Genomic DNA, 20,466 nt, shown 5'->3' with positions numbered 1-20,466 from the left:
TTACACATCATGAAAAAATAAGACTAACATTATTGGTGCTATTTTTACACTGTTTGAAATTATGTTCCTCTGTCTATAATAAACTTACTTAAAGCAATGCATGTCAGAACCCATTACATATCACTGATCTGTCAGTCATGACAGGCAAATAAATACTACTGTACACTAAAGCAGAGTCGGTTCAAAAGGACAAAAGACCACGACAAGAGTAAGACGAAGATGAATCAGAAATGACGGTTTTAAACAGAGACAGAGACTAGCATTAGGGGTGTTGCGTTTTAATTGCATTAGGGAATACACCCAGTAGCCACTCCCACAACTCCGTCTCAGGCTGATTGAAACTGGTGTGAAATCAAGCATGCAGAGTCTATTATTTTTTCCACAGCACCAAAAGCATTTTTTCAGGTCCACTTCCCATTGTCTCCACACTGCTGCACTCGAGGGAAAATTACAATTAAATTAAAAAATTGTGGCCCGAAAATTCACATCCACATTTGCATACACACTTACACCAGACACTGCAGAAGCATTAATTTCTTTTGTTGGGCTCCTAATTTATAACTCTGAATGACCTAATTTATAACTCTGAATGAAAACATGAAAGGAGTGCTTATAAATGTCACACAACATGATGAGGTCTGGGGGGTGATTTCCTGGAAAACAATGGAGATACAAGTTGTCTTCATAACCTGCGCCTCTTTGAAAGCAAAGAGTTGCATTGGGTACCTTCAGATGTACCTTCTAACGCTCCCTCAGTTCTTCCCATCTCCACTTTTGCAATGATTAATGAGATTCTCCACAAAAATTTTTTTTTGGAGTCTAACTGAGAGGAATTCAGTCTAATTTAAAGAGGAATAAAACTGTACCCCTACCTTTTGTGGTTTGAAATCGTACTTCACACAGTGCTGGAATCCTTTCCCTTTGGATTTTAATGAAGTCACGATCAAGCAGCCGCCAACAAAATGCGCAGAGTATCCCAGTCCTTTACTAGTGCGAAAACTACAAGAAAACCACATCTTAACTCAAAGGGTGTTTGAAAAAAAAGTTGAAGCAATATTAGAAAGAGCGAGCGGTGGAAACATGGGGGATATTTTTAAATGAAAATACTAAAAAATACCCACTTTAAACGCTGTTAGAAATTAATACATTTAGCTATCTACTGCAGATCTCTCCTGTATTAAAAGGTCACAGTGGAGGAGTGAAATTTTATTTCAAAATTGAACTGCGTGATTAGAGGTCTTATAAAGCACACAAAGCACAATCTTCGTAAATTTGATTTTCAGAAGAATTAACTAAATGTTGAAAATAGGGCAGAAAGGAAAATCATTAATTGAATGTATCTTAAAGTGCCTTGACAAACATTACACCACCATTAATCAACGAACTCTGCGTATGGCTGTACGCCTCACTGAACTCCACACTTCATTTAGTACAGAAAGCATATTAGTTGCACAAAAGCAAAGTATGTGCTCTCGTGCCTAACAAGTTGTAATGCAACCTTAAACGCACCCTCAGGGAAGAGGACAATTCAAGCAAACAATCCATATTTTTCTCTGAAAGTAACAGGCCCAATGTGCCACAGAAGAGAGTGACATCACCTTCAGTCCAATTCCTAAGGAAGCGTTGAACCACAGTGAGATCATGAATAACTACAGTACACACTGCATCTTGTATCCTGGGGCCAAAGTAATGGAAATCAGCAGGAGGGTGAGAGAGCATTGCTGTGAAGAGTCTGAAAATGCAGTGACTTTCACCAGCCTTAGAGAAAACGACGGATGCTGTGCTTATAGAGAAAGTTCAAAACATTTTCTGCGAAAATGTCAAAACCGTTACATTTTCAAGCGAGCAACCTTCCATGGCGCTGCCTTGGCTGGCTTGCCGGTGAGCTGTGCTGCCGTCACTCACCAGTATAAGTAAGGTTTGTCCTTGTCGATGTTGATGTTGTTGATGGGATCCATGCGCAGCCAGGTGTGGAAGGTGAAGCCATTCTGGTAAGGCCACTTGGCAATAGGGGGCAGAGCTATAGCCTGCAAGGAACAGGAAGTGCTTTTAAAGCCAAAGACTTTGCAACAGGCTGGCAGCATCATTCTGAAATTAGAAGAGACTCCCCCAACCATTTTCCTTCTTTCGTGAGCGAACTCAGTTATGGACAATCATTGCATTCAATTTAAGAGTCAGACGAAAAGGAGGTAACAAAGCTGGTTTTACACATTTGACCAAACAATTACTAGCCTAGACAAATCATCACATGGGAAGACACTAAAAAGATCTGGTCTGGGACACGCTAATCTTGCCTAATGGCTTGTGTCCAGCCCCCGTGATAAATGCACAAACATGTTTTTTCAGCTTTATGAATTTAGTCAGCATTTATACAACAAGATGAGCATACAGAATGTACTACTGAAATAGTTAAAGTATTCAGACCAAGGTAGAAAGGGGCATGTTTAAAGTGCTCAAATAAAGAGTCCTGACAGGAATCTGATAAAGGATATATGGAAATGCTCAGAGCCAGAGAAAAATAAGAGGAATTTAGACTTGTCGAATATTGTAAAAGCCACTGAGCAGGGAGAAAAGTAATGCAACCGGACTGCAGGCATATACTGGAAACATGACTGAATTAATGCATACAGGCAAGAAAAAGTAGAAAAATAACATTCCTTTTTTAAAACTACTTTATGTATACATATATTCAAGATGTTTTTAACTCCTAAACTGAATGTTCCATACTGCACTTAATAAAAGATAAAACTGTTAATATGGTAATATGTTAATAAAAGATCATGTCAGTAATCTTTGCTCAGCATTCATAATTATTTTTTTGGATACAAATATCTAAAATGTTCCGTGAAAAGCCAAAGTTAATGTCGGCTGAACTCTTAGCCTTACTCAACATATACCCATCTTGTCATCAACATTAACCTTACATTGTAGTATAAAGTATAAAAGCGTTGCAGTGGATATTACTTTCCTTTCCTTAAATAATTAATTTGTGCCCATCAATATTAGACACCATGTTAAAATATGTTTTTTAAAAGCTCTAAACTTACTGGAATCATGGAACACGAGTTTTACTGGAATCATGGAACATGAGTTTTACTGTCTCCTAACTGATCTGCATTTATTCACGAGTCCAGATTCAGCCTTATGACACTGCCTATTCATAAGCCCCACTGGAGCAGCTCCCCAGCTTGTCAGAGACATGTTTCCGGCACTTTGCTAGTGTCAGTTCTGCAAAGCAAACATAAAAAGGAACACAGCCTGACAAATTTAAGAGGCTGCCCTGCTGTGCAGAGATACAAACTGAGTTAACGATGTTTTCCAGAACTGCATTACAGACTGCAGGATATCTACAGTACTCCCCTTGCTTAACAAGAGATGAAGATCACCATGGTAATGAGGATTCATATCTCAAACTCAAGCTGTTCAAGACAGAGGTGGCAGCACTTTGGCTCTGGACAGAAACACCTGGTACAGCCATTATCGGTCACACAACTAATAACCAGCGTTCCCGCAGCTCAATGAAATATTTTTTAATAGAATAATTATTTATGAGGGTCGTTTTTTTTCTATGGTCTCAAAATAATATCTGTGCATTATAGAATGAAAACAAAACTTTCAATTCACTTTCTGCTGCGTTGTTATTTTTTATCTATTTCCCCCAATTCCATCTGGGATCATCTCCACACAGGAGGTGGAAAAAATTGTATTAGCTGAACAGATCTTAACAACAGCATAAACAAACCAACTTACTATACATTTGTAGTTACACATTTACTGCCCTAACAGCTAGAGCTGTTATGAAAATACTGAGTCCTTCACTTACTGATGGGCTCCTTAATTTTCCAAACAATTCTGTGATATTGTACAAATAGAAATCGCACAATGTAAGTACAAAATATTTAACAGCTGTCATTTTTATTATGGTAATCCTTCCTTGTTACCTATATTCTGATGTTCTGTTCAGACTAAAAAGTTGCTGTGTTATTGTATTACACCATGATCCATGAATAAAAATTACTAAAAAAAATTAAAAGATCTAAAAGTGATGCTCTGGCAACAAAGTTATTAGACCTTTTTTTCAACCATTTAAGATCAAGTCACTCATTCTGCTAGAGGGCAAATTCTTATTAGATACAGTACGTTCTCTCATGTTTTCGGTTTCAAAGATATTTCCCAGTAAATACATTAATATAGGGAATATGGGGAAGTTATCATTACTTCCAGCAGTTTCTCTATTTATCACTGGAAATCTATGTAAAAATATTAAAAAGTTGAGTTTTGGAAACGAAAACGGGGGAGATGGCTAAAGCTCATCAGCTAGCTTCCTTTCCCAGATGTTCACAGACTATACACAAAAGAATGTTTACAGGAGCACAGCAACATGGCTTCTTTTTATTTCATGTGGACCTGTTTCCAGTATGTCTTTCTGGACATTGGAGCAACATTTTATTTTCCCAATTGCAAGAAAATAAATGACCACTGGCTTAAAAAACTACCTACACCTTGATTAACAATAATACCTTCAAAGCTTGATAGAAATCTCCAGCAACAAAAACGCTGTTAATAAGAGGTTTTTCCTATATACAGTATGAAAATGCTGGGAGAATTCTGGTCAAAATCCTTATCTCCAGCGGACTCCATGTTAATTCGGTCAGCCATGCCTGCCCTCACATCCCTGTTACGCTCTGTCACAGTAGAAGTGACTTAAGACAAAAGAACTGCAGTTGCCATCGATTCTTGATTAAAATTACTCACTTGTCCGGTAAAACCAAAAACAGACCTAAGATGTTTAACTGTATTTAGACAAGTGCCAATTAAATTGATGCCATGGAAATTTCTTTTTGCAAACATTTCTTTCGTTATTTCGCCTGAAATATTCTGCATGGCTAAAGCTGAAAAATACATTTGCTAAAAAAAAAATATGACACTACAGGCTATATTAGGGAGCCTAAAACATTAAAAAACCTTCCGCTTGCAAGAGGTGAGGTGACTGCATGAATACAACTCTGGTTTTCAATTGTGCCTCACCGCTGCAGGTGGAGCACTCTGTTTGAATAATTTTCCAAGGAGAGTCAAGTCATTGAAACAAATCAGAAAGAGCAACAGCTTTAAAAAAAGTGACCATAACAACAAAACCAGAAATTCGCTAGAGGCATGTTCAGGATGAAAGTAAGGCAGCACTTCTTTCCGGGAATATTGGATATCCGGCATAGGGGACTGTCAGTCACTGGGATCTTCTAAGACCCAACTAAAGAAAGAACGTTTTAATATAGAGCAACCCAAAGGTACTGGATAAATATCTACTGGCCTAATCACCTAGGGGATCGAGATATAGTACTGTCTTGATGTATTTTCTAAACACAAACTCACCGCCGCACTCTTCCCAGGAAAGCTGAAGAAGGAGTCAGGACCATTTTTATGTGGCATATACTTTAAAACTGACAGCAACTTCACAGCATGCGGAGGCTGAAAGAGAAAAGATACACAGAAGACACATGTGAACAGAGTGAGATAGAGGCTTAAAAAAGTAACATATACCTCTTGGGTGCTGTTTTGACAAAGTAGACCATATTGTAATCCACTAATCAAGCCCGTGTAAGCATAACTTCACTTTAATTTTCTGTCAGGCCCCTCTCCCCCAGGAGATGGCGAAAATATCTGACAGCAATATGTTCATACATTTAAACTCCCAGCAGTTCTTCATTAGTTAGGAGTTTCAAATATTGAAGACACAAAATCTTTAAATTATGATCAGTATTCATTATTTTAAAGACACTGATACAATTATACTTGAAGTCACAGCAATTTACATAAGGTAGATAAATTCAAGTTTGTTTTTATTTTCCCTACAATTATGCTCAATATGGTTTTGTTCAAGCCACCTGAAGCAATTAATTACTCTTGCAGCTCTTTTTTACATCATAAAAAAGGAAACTTGACCCATTTACTTGACAATTTGATTAAAGATACTGACAAACAAGTGGCTTTCCCTTCATCCCTTGTTAATAAGATTTATTGGCATTATACTTTACCCTATTTTTTATTACTTCTCTTCCCACAAATATTTCCTTTCACTTCAGTAGCCTTCAACAGAATGTTTTTTTGCTTTGTGAAGAGCTTAAAATATCTTTTATGGTGCACATTAAGTGTATTTTGTAAGGTAATGTATGCATAAAAGCAAAGATGTGGATAGAAATACTATTCAGAGGAAGAAAGAGAGAAAAGGAAATGGAAAAGTCTACTACAACACAGCAGTTCTGTCAAAGTTTGGTTAATTCCAAGAAAGGTCACATCATGGACATGTTTTTAAAACCAGCAACTGGTTCAAAATCTAGCAATATATTAAAACAATTAAAGACAATAAAAATGTACCCATTGTCCTTTTTCTCCCTGCAATTTGCTGAAGAACAGTTTCAGCTCCTTGACAGTTATACTGTAGCTAGCCAAAACTCCCAGCATATCAACAAGCAAATCTGTAACAAAAAATCAAGCATGTTAGCATTGTACAACACTATTATACTGAGCACATCTCCTAATCACAGCAGTCACCATCCCACCTACAGGTTCAGACAGCTCAGAATCCCTTAATTGCCAGTAATTTGTTTCAAGTACTGTACAATTACGTGATCACTGGAATGGGAAACATGGGGTGAAAGAAATCACAATTCTTGAGAAGAGATTTACTCATTTCAAAAGCAGAAAAATAAACGTTCCTTGGAAATTACTCAAGAAGAAGTTGGTACTTATTTTATGATACAGTAAACACTGTTTAAATCATTAGCAGCAGTACATTTAAATCCATTCAATCTAATACTCTCTCAGCACAAATGGTATATGCAGCTATCCGAGAAGGTAACAAGTAATAGTTTATTCCAAAAAGAAGAAAGAAAACATAACGTTTCAGCTGTGGAGCCTTCTTCGGGTGTATCAGAGAAGGGGTTCAGTATTCAACAGAACAAGAACGGTCCAGTAAAAGAAAATACAATGTAACCAGGATAACACTAGGAAACTACTTGATATATAAAGTATGTAATTAAACTTAACTAAATATGACAATGACAGTCTTAATTGACAGTCAATTATCAAAGTCAACATTTTATGATGCAATAGTTAATACCTGATTTAAACCACACTCAATATTTTCCTTTGTTTCCTGAACACTACTGCTTCAGAAGACTCTCCTATAAAGGGTCTGTTTTTTTGCTTGTGGGCTGCCATGGACCAATACAGTTCACGATTACTTTCACTTAACACCTGAGGAAAGCACCAGGATCAAGGTTGTATCCATACAACCAGTAAGTTGAAAAACTGAGCATTCGTCGCCATAATTCACAGAGAGGCCTTTATAAGACATACTCTCTACACATCTTTCTTTATGGCTATTTTTTCACATCCTTTTTAAGCTTTACCAAATTCGACTCGAAAAGTGGCTTGAAATACATACAATATTCATTTTGTACTGGCTGAAAGCCCCAAAACCTATTTCTCCTTCAAATTTCTTACATGCTCTTCATGTCTCCATTAAAGAGAGTAATGACAATGATCCAGACCGATTAAGTGGCAACGCAATGCTGTGTGCTGCCATACATGTCATGGAGTGATGATGATTATGGGGAGTAAACATGATCAGAATAGGAAGATGCTAGTTTAACTTCAGACCTGCAATTACACAAGAGACATACCCGCAATCATGCTGTCAGTTTTATCGATCCTCATCAGGACCTGCTCGATGAGCCCCATCTCCGTGCAGGCCTGCAGGTTGCGGATGCTCTTCTTCAGAATGGCGGTGAAAATGCTCCATACTTCAGCCTGGCAGGTTTGATCACACTTATCTAGGAGTTCCACCATGCAAGTGATGCTGTCCACTTCCTGAATGATGAAATTCATTTCCAGATCAAACTGGCCACCTACAAGCTAGGAAAAAACAAGCATGACCAGGTTACCAGAGTATAACTATAATGAAAATAGATAACTTTTTTTAAATACATTGGTAATTATGATGCTAATAAGAGGCAAGATTGCTAGTGCTAAATATGTAAACATGGAGACGGCACCACTAATATGTCATTATCAGGCATGAGTTGTAACAATGAGACCAATTATGAAATACTTCTAAAAGGTGAGAAAAAGTAAACTCAGAAATAAGGCCCTAATCGACAGTATGTTTGTCTGCTGTATTATCCAAATAACTAAAAACAAAAAAGACAAAAAGGATGTGATTGTGTAACAGAAACTTCTTCAAATCAACAATACAATATGTAAATTACGGGCTTGTAATAGCATTACGATAAGAGATAATATTGCAACTGGACATTTGCAACCCTTAAGTAAACCAACTCTTGAAACACGCTCCAACCCCCGCTCTTGCAGGAGTTCAATACGGCTGAGAGCCAACAGAATGGGACAATCTGGACAGCCAGCCTTGGGGTACCTCAGACTGCTGACCTAAATGAGCAATGAGCCCAAAAGGCTTCTTTTTAAAATTAAGTAAAGAACTAATAACAATATTAAGTAGGCCTTACGGGAAATTAAGACTATGCTCTGAATATTATATACTAAAGATATGTTTTCATAAAGAAGATTGCAGATTGGAATGCTTATTTTAAAACCATATTTTAGGTCAGTCTCTTCCACTAATAAGTGGTCAACAAGAATGGATTAAGATGAAAAATGGGAACGTAAAGCAGACGTTTTGTTGTTTGGTGTTTTTAAATATTAGGCTCTCTTTCATTTCTTTGTACATTTGTTCCTGCAGGGAACCCTGGAGTTTTAGTTTTATAATCTTATAATTGAATTGTTAAATGATGTTTTAATTTGAAAATAATGTGAATTTGACATGGCTCTGACATTTTTTTTATCATAATTATCATCAGAAGGTTTGATCTTGTGTAGGTGTGAAATTGAAAGTAACAATCCTGTTAATTCCAGCATTTTACAGCAATAAGAAATTTTAAATCTGAATATGTTTGTAGTGGTCTCCCACTGCTGCAGAAAAATAGTACAATATGATTGAGGTTTACAGCAGGTATATCTCTTTTGCAAACAAACTACAGGTAAAGATCTGTAAACATCTGTAAAAATCAGACTTGTAAAAAAAAAGATTTATAAAATTAGACGGCTACTGCTCTTTGCACCTATTTTGATAAACAGACTATTCTTTATATTTTTATAGGACTCACCCCTTTGTAGAAAATATCCATAAGTACAAAGCTTAGGTTGCTAAAGACAAATCACAATCTAAAAATATTTTCTGTAAGAGGGGTTTATTTTTGAGTAATTGTACTGTCATAAGTATCAAACTTGACTTTAAAAACGCAATGATAAGGAAAAGAACAATGCTGATGGTGAAATTTATTTTGCTAGATGGGCACCAAATTGGCATGTATGAGATGGACAAAAGAAAGATTACCATCATTTGTCATCAGACAGGCTGCAAAAACAATTTGATCACTGGATAGAAACCAAATAAATCCCTAGAAACATGATGGGAAGCTGTCCCATTAAAATGAATGAAGGAGGATTAAAATCAATGTAACCCACAACACAAGCTAAAAAGCGGAGATGAAAGGAAGCGCTGCAGCTACTGTGCCCCGTGTAATACACCATAATGGAATAACGAAACCTGACAAAACCAACAGATCAGCACCGAAATTCTCATTCCTTAACTTTCAGAGCTTTATGTAATCTCAACCACAGACATGTCTGTTTAAGACAAACAATGAGGCCAAAACACAACAAAATAAAATGTGCAAACCCTACAGAAAATGACCTCCCCCCCCCCCCCCCCCAACACTTAATAAGGAACCCCCCCCAAACACCTGCTGTGAAAACCAATAAATCACTGGTGCTCAGGAACAGAGCACCTTTTGTGAATTTGCATTTCTGGCCTGCAATAGAAGCCCCGTTCTTTAATGGATGCATGGTGCTGCAAGCTGAGGGGTCTTGTGATTTATGAACGTGACACCTTTTGAGAAGCGCAAATTCTTCACAGTTAGACAAGCCCTAGAAAGTCACTTGAGGGTTAGGCTAATGCTAGAAGCAAGGTCTACGAGCAAGTTCATATTTATTGTGAAGCGAATATTTTCACGGAATTTTAAAATGTTTATTTTCCGGTTAGCAGTTTAATGTATATAGGGAAAACAAGAAATGGTCTGCAGCTCATACCTTTGAAATCCTAAGTCAGGCACTCAAAGCATTAATATATTTTAGAAACGTATATATATTATAAGCTGCCTTACAATACTGGCAATGTCTGTGGTGCTGACAAAATAAAAAATAAAATGTTCTGGCAATCCCACAGTGAAACTCCCACTCCAGTAGAATTTGTAAATTTCAAGTTCAAATCTGGCCAACTGAGTGGAACAGTAACTCCCTCATGGAAGCTTGAATCTGAAAGAATGCAAAAGACTCCTCTTAAGGTAAGGAATTCAGTCGCACACAGTGAGGTCTGGCAATTTAAAGCTTTATGCAGAGAAACCATTTGCATGATTCAAAATAACCCTAAACCTAACATATGACTGAAGAGCATTCCATCAAGATAACACTTGCAATTCCTCAATGTCCACTCAGATAATAATTCCAGTGAGTCGGGGCATGTGGATCCACTTGCATACCATCATGCATACTATAAGCTACAATGCTGATCTAGCAGGTTTTAGTTTTATAATTATACCAATCAGTGTAAAACTTGAATGCATCTACATATGTGGCAACACTTTTGAAACACAGTTTAGAAGCTGCAAATAACGTGTTTTCAATGAATAATAATGATAATTAAGTAAAGTATTTATACTGTATATAAAAACAATAAAACAAAACTTTTACCAATAACTATACAATTAATTAGTAGGAGTCTTTCTTACAAGGGTATTGAATTTCTCGTAAATGTGGTTTTAGGCATTACTATTAAGAGGAAAAATGAATAATAACTATAAATCCAACATGAATAAAGCTTCCATTAAATGTGACTTATAAAAGCAAGTACACAGTAGGCGTACCTGTAGTTCAAAAGCATCTTTGAGAGTTATTGCAAAACAACCTTAAAGACTAGCATTTTTAGTCTGTAAAGGACAGTAGTACACAAAACCTTTAAGTTTCCTGGTAATGTACAAGGCATAACGTAGTGAGTCACACTTTTAAATAGATTCTCACCAACAAGCACTGCAATGGGCTAGATGAGGTTTATGATGGTGCAGTACTGTGAGTTAGATGACATGTTGGAAATGAAACACAACTTGCATTCAAACATGTATTCTATATGACACACTTTTGTTTCCAAAAAGCAGTCAAATGAATTAGATTCTCTCCACAGAGAGAGAACCCTCTAACAAGTTGTCATATTAAGATAACCACAAAATGTTAGTTTGGGGGAAAATCTATTTAATTTAGCACAGTTAATTGTTTTAAGAGTAACTGTCATTTTAGAAGTACTATTTTATATTTTAGAATGGGTATTTGAAAACGCCTATCACTAGTTCTTAACTTTTGGTTGGAAAACAAAATCTACTTCATGTAAACATAACAGCGCATTAAGACAATTTCCAAAGCATTTTGAGGACTCAGAATAACAGAGAAACATCTCATTAAAACATGAACATTTACCTCCAATATGTTGTAATGGCTGTTTAGTGCCTCCATTTTTCTTCCACCTCCTTCAAGGACAACAATGTGAGGAATGTTAAAATACCGAGCAGTGCTCTACAATCAGTCAGGATCCATCATGCTAAGCCATGTGAAAAAAACACTACAATATCTTTCAGATAAATACCGCATATTGTCTCTGAAACTTGCTTTATAACTTCAGTCCAGTCTATGCAACCACCTCCTGCGGTTGAACAAGTCTCAGTGGCCCCTTCAAACTGGATCTTTTGTCTTAGTGGACATTAGATCCCTTACAGGAAGACAATACTGCCTGTTCACCCTTGGAAGCCTATAAATTAGTAACAGGGAGCTTCAGCTGGAACACAAACCAAGTTAGGTTTGTGGTACAGGTATATTGTTTACACAACAGCACAGCAAATGAGGTATGTCTGCACCACCTGTGTTATTCAGAAACATGAGCATTTTTTTCTTCTATAAGAAATACAGAAAAACTAGATCATCCCTAATGCATGATCGCATCCAGCTTGAAATCAGCCAGCCAGGGTATTTGAGAAAACAGATGTCCTCCAAGTCAGCGAGGTGAGACAGTACTTCACAGTTTGGAGTAAATTATCAGGATTTTACAGAGGGAAAGGATACTAAGTAACAGAAAGACGTGACCTCACATGGTACAGTATAAATCACTCTGTAATATACGGCTTGTCTTTTTTATAGTTTTACCCCCCAGAGCTTCTGTAAATTGTCATTCATGTTTAGGATCAAGCTATTTCCTCTGCCATGTTTTTTTCCACTTGTTTTTTTCAAACAACAAACATTTACAAAAATAGTGTTTCCATTTATTCTAATCTGGCTGTTTTTCAGGCTGCTTAGAAGTACCAGGGTCAGGTACAATCACTTTAATGTTAAAAATCACATAATACACTGTAATTAAAGGTAGTGTATTGGGACTATTTCTGCAGCTTGTCTGTGTAGTTGTACCCATAGCATGCATCAGGGCTACGGGTACTGGCAGGGCTAGTTTGACCATGGCCAAACAAGAGGTCATTTATAATTGTTTGTTGATATAGAAAATGCTCATATATGCCAGCATATAACAGTGCCAAGTAAACAAAGCCGATCACTTATTAGACATCAGTATATGAATTCAAAGAAACTAGATTAAAGTTTTAAAAGTTTATTGTAATTTACTTTCAAAAGATCTTTTTTTTTTCCTTTGGATGTTAAACTGAGGTCTATTTGGTCATTGAAGATCCCCATGCCAGTATTCATTAGAGGAGGGATGTTAACTGGAATCCAGGCCAAATTCCACTTTTAAAACCTTTCAAAATCCATCCCTCTTTAATTCACTTGCTGAACTCATTTCTCACGTTGCCACCTGATCTCCTGTGCAGTGAGGCTACAGGTGCAAAATAGCTGCCATGCATCAACTTAGTGTGCTCCGCATTTTAGTGGTTGAAGTCGGCTTCCTACTATCTGTAAAGGGCTTTGAGGAATTACGGTTACTGATCTGAAGTATTGAATTCTGCATTTTCAAATACAGATACAAAACAAAATTCTTTAGATTGTCTGAGCTTAATTTTTTTAGTTTGTAGTACTGAATTCAGCACATCATGGAAATTATTTTTTTGCACTTCTTTTATAGTTACCTAATGATCATGTGACTGTACAGTATGCATAGGGCACAGACTCTAAAATGCATTACCAACTCACTGCTGCAAGTCTACACCAAGATCTGTGAATTCAATTTTCATAATTAATTCTACTATGATATCAATGGTAAAGGATTATCGAGGGGGCTACTGAAAACACTGTAGTCTACATGTTTATCAGCCTGCTCAATATCCTTGAATTCCAAGTGTCCAAATAAAGTATTTATCTTTAGGGGAAGAGATACTTGAGCAAACCAAATTCATTTTAATGATGCTTTTGTCAGTGAAAAGTCATTTAATTTTAAAAAATATATTTTGTTACTAATGTTTCCAAAAACTGTAGAAAAAAAGATAAAAGAGCACAATACTATTAGATTGTATAATCAAAATCTAAATCCTAAATCTAGTAATGCACACTACATTATTTTCAAAAGTAGAAAGGTTAATTTAACATTTAAGGCCATTTTTAAACATTGACAATAGATATGCTGTTATCATTGTTCTAAATGTTTCAGTATTTAAATGAGAGGTCTGCTAAAGCAACTTTTACATATTTAAGTCAATGCAGCCCAGGGGAAAATTGCTATTTTTGTACATTTCAAGATGTGCTTTTATCAATTCAGAAAGAAAATAACACCCTGAGATGCCTTATTAAGGAACAGACCAGAAGGCAGAATGATGTTGGATGGTACTGAAGTAAATGCAAATAAATTTAATTGCAAAACTCTCCCAAGGAGACAGGAAATTAAGGGACTTCTGACCACAAGCTCTTTGGTGTGCATGTCATCAGAAGGAAGGCAGTGTTGCATGTGAACATATTGGGTGTTATTTTTTATGAGCTTGAATGTTATGAAGTACTACTTCAAACCAAGTCAGAAGTGGCAGCTGAATAAAGCTCAATTATGACTATGTCATTGATTGCTTTTTTATTTCCTTATGTTCTTGTGCTTAACAGAAGCAGAGAACTCTAAAACAGGTGAAAAATGCAAATGCAATAGTCTTCTAATGTAATATTACTTTGTATTTTCCACAAGGTTATTTTTAGCGCAAAACGATACTTAAAAGGTCAAATGCATTAGATCTATATTTGGAGACTTTGTGCTGTTTTCAGTTTATTTTCCATTTCAACTTTCATACAGCTTGCCATGTTGGCTTCAAATTTAGGTTTCCTACGATTCTGAGACATGACCGCTTCTTTCTGGACACAAACAGGTTTCAGAGCTTTGAATTAGAGAAGAATACAGACACTGCATTTGTGACATACATACTGAAGCAGTCAAACTTAAAAGTAACTGTGCTCTGCACTTATTTTTACAAACTGTTAAGTAGAGAGCATGGCTACAATAGGTATTCTAGCACAGCAACTGGATGCCTCAATCGTCATGGAAAGACAAGTGCTCAAGCTTCTGAGGAATCTCCAAATAAACTCAACCTGTACAGGAGATCTGTGGAGAGCAGAAAACCTAGATGGAACTGCTGATATTTTCAACACACTGTTCACAGACATTTCCACACTGCTGTTACACACATTGGTCTTATTTTTGTCTCTGTAACTAAGTAAATACAAGTCATTAGAAACAAATACCGGATGACGGTATAACTAATTTAAAGAAATAAACCCTCTGTGAATTGGTCATTTACAAAGTGCATAATTGAAATATTTTAAGTAGTTTTTACCTCTTCTGTTTTTGACCACATTGATGAAAAGTAACAATGGGTCCAAAATAAAAAACGTTCGGAAAGAGACCATGTTTGGGAATTAGAACTGTTCATGTCCAAGTCTGACTTCCATTTAAAGTGGGTCAAATGTGTTACGAACAAAATAATTTATTCACAGTTTAATGTGCCAAAAAAATCTTTAAGTCAAATCACATTCTCTTTGGATGGCATTACTAGACCCATTAACTTGTTTTTGGAAGACTTTTCAAGCCCATTGCCACTGGTAATCAAACTCGATATTTAGCGATGGTAATCGAAGGAGGATATTAGCAATGGAATACACCAATTAAGAATAATAAACATTTTAGTCTACTATTTCTTTCGAGATCACCTGATATTGTCTTGCAACACATGAACCCTAAATTAAATCCAGCAGGTTCATTAACTTATCGGGACCATATCTTCATACTGTACATAAAATACCTTCCAACACATAATGCAACAGTACGTTAGGAATCTAAATCTGCCTGCACTTCTGATTACTGTTATTTTGGGTCAATAACCTGATAACTGCACACGAAGATCTGATGTGATCGGATCAGAATCCTGAATCTGGTACTGAGAACCAAGGGCCTGTGCCACCGGTCACTGGCCATCCCACTCCAGCAGCTAATTAGATCTACTGGGTGAGGAAAGGGTCAGGCCAGATGATGCAATCAGGGTCATTGCAAATCCCATGTCCTCCGTGCAAGCATGTGGGATGCTTTTAAAAAAAAGACATTTGAGCTTGGGAGACTGGACATAGAGGGATAATTGTACAGTTTAAAATTTAAATATCATACACAACTATCCAAAATAGAACTAAAATTATCCTGCAGCATAAACACACTGAGCCAAAAGGTTGCTAGTACCACCCTCCACTTCCTACACTCAGCAATAATAAATGTTTAGGCTCATTACTAAAACCTCTTGGATGGCAATGCAATGGAAATTTCAAGATTATACTTATTTTATTTTTTAAGCTTGATTCACATTTTACATTTAAAATCACATGTCCTGTACCCACGAAAATGACGCACCTCGAAGAAAATAACCTTTCATAACTTCGTACTGCTCCAGCTGAACTTCACTTACAGCACATATATTTTCTGTTTCATGTATACAGGGGTCAGAGTTAGAAATACGGTCATTGGAAAGAAAAAGCTGAGGCATTCTTCACAAACATCATGTATGACAATCCTTAAAGGCACACAGCCCTATAATATAAAATGCCTTGAGGCATGTGCATTCAACTGTCACAGCAATCACGGCGGCTTTTAGAAAAACTCAGAGCAAAATGTATTAAAGAAAGGAAAACAAGGATATGAAAACGTAATACAGGATCACTTAATTCAGGATGAAACATTCCCTTTATCAGAATAAAGATGGAACCGGCACGTTTATGATCACAAGATCTCATCCAGTTGTTTCTTCAAGCATCTCAGGGATCTCAAATGCATGGGCAGTGTGATCCAAATATCCCCCCACCCTTTGTGTGAAGAAGTGCCTTCTACAGTACATGTAATTAAAATTCTTAATTATTATTGCTTAGCATAGAGTAATCCACTGGGGTCATATTTTTCGCATTTTTCAATTGAAGTTGGGGTAGACAGCTAAATAATAATCATAATGTACAAAAGAGGACAGGAATCCTAAAAGATAACACAAATTAACTCTTTCAGCATGTTTTATGATGTTTCTTTTTTTGTAGTGCAATTAATTATTATTAAAATTGAATTTTAAAATATTTTATATCAAGTTACAGGAATATGTTTAGTAGACTCCACTTTATGACATAACATGAAACGAGTTATTAAAATTCATAACATGTAACAGAGAACAAGCAAATACATGTTTGCATAAAAATGTGTTCTGCTGACAAAAGAAAGAAAAAGCTGGAATAAGAAAAATAGTAAAGATCTTGTGGTAAAAAACTGAACGTCAAATGAATTATTTGCTAGTTATCAGTAGTACTACTAACATTATGTTTATCATTATCACAATTATGGCCTCATGACAACTTGTAGAACCAGTAAAAACTGGAAAAGTCCCAGTGAGTTTCTTCAGGAGGGCAAAGGGGAATTGAAAAATAGGTGAAACTTTAGCTTGTAAAAACAGTTTAAGAAACATTTCCAAAACGCAAAGAATTTGACTGTAAAGCCCTGTAATATGAATTGTATTTTTTCTATATTAATAAAGTTTAATACCACTCACCCCCTGTATAAAATAAGATGGACAGCCAGTGTCTGATGCAAAATAAATTGCAAATGCTAGGACATTTGCTCCACCCTGGATGGCTGAATATCTCATTGAACTATCCCAAAAAACTGCAATACGAGAAGTTGGATAAAGACACATGAACAAAATAATAGGAAGAAAATCGTAAACAATGTCTAGAAGAGTAGCAATCTGAAAGAAGCCCAAGACACATGACAAAGTGGCAGGGGCCTGATACAATATGTCACAATTTGCACCCAGATTAGCTGCAGACAACATATTAGGAAAAAGAATGCAAACATTCCATCTTAAATTGAATCTGCCCATGTTCAGTACAGAATTTAGCCTGCAACAAACTTGTATCATTCTGAATTTAGTCCCATCTGGCTTCTGGGATAAGGGCCATGTTCCCACTTTCCTTACCAGTAATAAGCAGCTTTCTGAAAATGAAGGGTCAAGATTTTGTGGGATCTACAGTATAAGGCTCCTCATGGCTTGGCACCTCAGTACCTGTCTGAACTATTATCGCCATACTCCCCACCTCGCAACCTTCGCTCTTCTAATTCTGGTCTCCTTACTGTACCCCAAGCCCGTCTACATTGTATGGGTGACAGGGCCTTCTTATGCCCCCAAGCTCTGGAACTCTCTGCCCAGGGATATCAGAGGGTCACCTTCTCTAAACTCCTTCAAATCCAGACTCAAAACCTCTTTCTGTAGAAGAGCCTTTACTTAACTGGTTCCAGTCTTCACCCCTCTGCTTTTCCTAGTACCACCATCCACGGTCTCCTCTATATTGTAATTGTGTTTTATCTTCTGTATTCATTTTTATTGTTGTTCTCATTCTGTAAAGCACTTTGAGAAGCCACCTTTAAAGGCGCTATATAAAATAAAGTTTATTATAATAATTTATGGAGCACACAGTATTGTACATATATTTCCTTTAAAAAAATTTGGCTATTTAAGTAAATAATTTAAGGATTTCTGTTGTATCCACTTCTTTAAAGTTTCTAAATCTTACTTTTTCAGTATGTCAGGAATTTGATTGCACCCGTTATCTGAATTGCTTTTCTTTCTGGCTCAAAAAGTTACACAAGAATACTGTTAAGCAATAGAGTTTCGTGATAACTTCAAAGCCGAGATATAAAACATGCATCTGCTCTTGCCTGAAGCAATAGTAAAATAAGGCTTTGTATTATTGCAATGTCATGTCATTAAGGGCATGTTTTTACTTTAACTCTTTCACATCTAAATGTACACGTCCTGAACAAAAAGAGCAAAACTAATATGCATTATTAATCTTGCAATCTATAAAAATCTTCATTAATATTTCCCTGTTCAAAACATGAATTAACATAATGAGATAAGACTATCAAACAAATGTTTTAATTAATCCAGAAACAAAAGCACAACCCATACAAAAAAATGTAAGGAGCTCACACAAAAAAGGAAAAGGGGGGAGTTAAACATCTTCGTTTTCCACTGGTGTATACAGGCCAAACAAATGTGTGAACACCAACAAATGTACACAAGAATCAATATTAAAACACCATTTTGAAGTAGAACACTGGAAGATCATTTGCCAGCCAACAGCCATGATGGTACATAATCAAATAATCTACAGTCTCACACCTTGGTCTGAAAATCTCACATGCTTGCATCAAGTCTAGGTTGGAAAAAAAAGCTAGTAATGAACATAACATTTTGAAATTGTTGCAGAGGTTTGCAAGTCTATTATTTAACCAAAGTGTTTTTGTATGTGAATAAAAGAAACCATCAAAACAAATGGCATGTAATCACAATTTTCAACGGAAAATCTCACACATTAGGGTTTTGAACCCTTGAGAGCTATGCTAGTAATCAACCCAAAAAAAAACCACAGGGGTTTCCTCTCAGCTGAATCATTGGCAAATATTGTCCTTTCATCGCTTGAGACCCTTGATGAGAAACATTTTTCGAGAATAATAAGTGGAGTGGAAAACACTGAATTTTCAAATGGAAAAAAAATAATTTTCTCAATTAGCGCAAAATAATAAATATTGCCTCAGTTTCAAAAAGAACACAATGATGGCTTGGTACAGACAGAAAATGGCAAAAAGCAATGTGTTTCAAGCACAAAGATCTTCCTTGGGCTACATCATGGGAGCCTACAGTGAATACTACAGTATACTGTATAATCAAACTAGTTGTTTAATTATGCTGTACAGCATTATATGATAGCTAGTTCATTAGTTAGTGATGGCAATCTATGTGTTAGATAGCTAGCTAGATGGGGTAACATTAACGTACCACATTACATCATCTGTGGGAGGTTTCCACCTGACCTAAGCTTTTTCCTGCAGTAAACCCAGGACATTCTGGAAATGGGGAAAAAATGACCATGCTGTCACCATTTTTAACAAAACAATTCACTCCTTTTTCTACAAGAATAATTTCAACCAGTGAGATGTAAGGCTCTCCATCTACCCCCAGTCTTGTAAAAAGGTCTTGGTGGCACAACAAAAAAAGTAATGCCTGACAAATAATAGCAACTTGAGGATCATCATTGTGACACTGATCCCTTGACTGTTTCTTCTCAGTCACATCCGAAAGCACATCAGGCCAATTCACCAAGAGGTGCCCCATTACCCCATTAGGGTATTTCATGAGCCAGTAACAGGTATAGCCTGAGTGCAGTGGGGACTGGTAGCAATTTTCATCTGGAACCACCAGAATAGTGTTGCTAAAGGGCTATGTGCAGGATTAGAGCAGATTAGGTAGAGTGTTAGATGAATAAAAAGTATTGTCCCAGATTGTGTTCCAGTCAGGACTCCCACCCTGCTTATCTAAGTCTCAGATTGCACAGAGGACTAAATTTATATGAAAGAAGAAAGTCGTACTGAAAAGAGTCAGAAACTAGATCTCTTGTGGAGACAGTTGAAATAATTAGATCAGAGGCTGGGTGGAAGAGCAGCATCCCATGACACTCTGTAGAAACAGAGTTGAAAAGAGCCAGAGATACATGAAACGGGAAATACCAAATAGCTCTTCAGATTCTGAAACGTGCAAACATTTCCTGTGGATGGGGTCTTCCTCATTCACCCATTAGTATAAGATGTTTTTGGGGTGGGGAAAAAAGCAGTTGACATTCCTCCAGTTGAAAAATGAATGTAAAAGGCCAGTCCTTCCAATTGTAACCATTTTGGTAAAAAGTTTTCTAAAATGCTAACAGGTCCTGCTTCCTTGGTGACCTTCTACAGGCTAACAAAGCATGGGTTAGAATAAGTTTCTATCCTCCAGCTTAGTGACATGGGTTTGAAAACTG

General features: G+C 36.5%; 1 protein-coding gene across 8 annotated transcripts in view; it reads right to left on the bottom strand.

Moving 5' to 3' along the window:
* The window catches only part of lrba (LPS-responsive vesicle trafficking, beach and anchor containing), a 283,633-nt gene that overhangs the window by 238,794 nt on the left and 24,373 nt on the right, over positions 1–20,466 (bottom strand). For all 8 annotated transcript variants that reach the window (XM_015344622.2, XM_069188464.1, XM_015344620.2 and 5 more), the window contains exons 2-6: positions 7,683–7,914; positions 6,373–6,473; positions 5,371–5,466; positions 1,906–2,027; positions 873–999 (exon numbers count right to left, since the gene is read on the bottom strand). In XM_015344622.2, coding sequence (XP_015200108.2) covers positions 873–999; positions 1,906–2,027; positions 5,371–5,466; positions 6,373–6,473; positions 7,683–7,914 — 678 coding nt within the window. The remainder of the gene's footprint in view (positions 1–872; positions 1,000–1,905; positions 2,028–5,370; positions 5,467–6,372; positions 6,474–7,682; positions 7,915–20,466) is intronic.

Source organism: Lepisosteus oculatus, chromosome 1 (genome assembly GCF_040954835.1).
Source record: "Lepisosteus oculatus isolate fLepOcu1 chromosome 1, fLepOcu1.hap2, whole genome shotgun sequence".
NCBI lineage: Eukaryota > Metazoa > Chordata > Actinopteri > Semionotiformes > Lepisosteidae > Lepisosteus > Lepisosteus oculatus.
The sequence above is the reverse complement of the archived record's forward strand: the minus strand, read 5'-3'. Positions and strand labels throughout refer to the sequence as shown.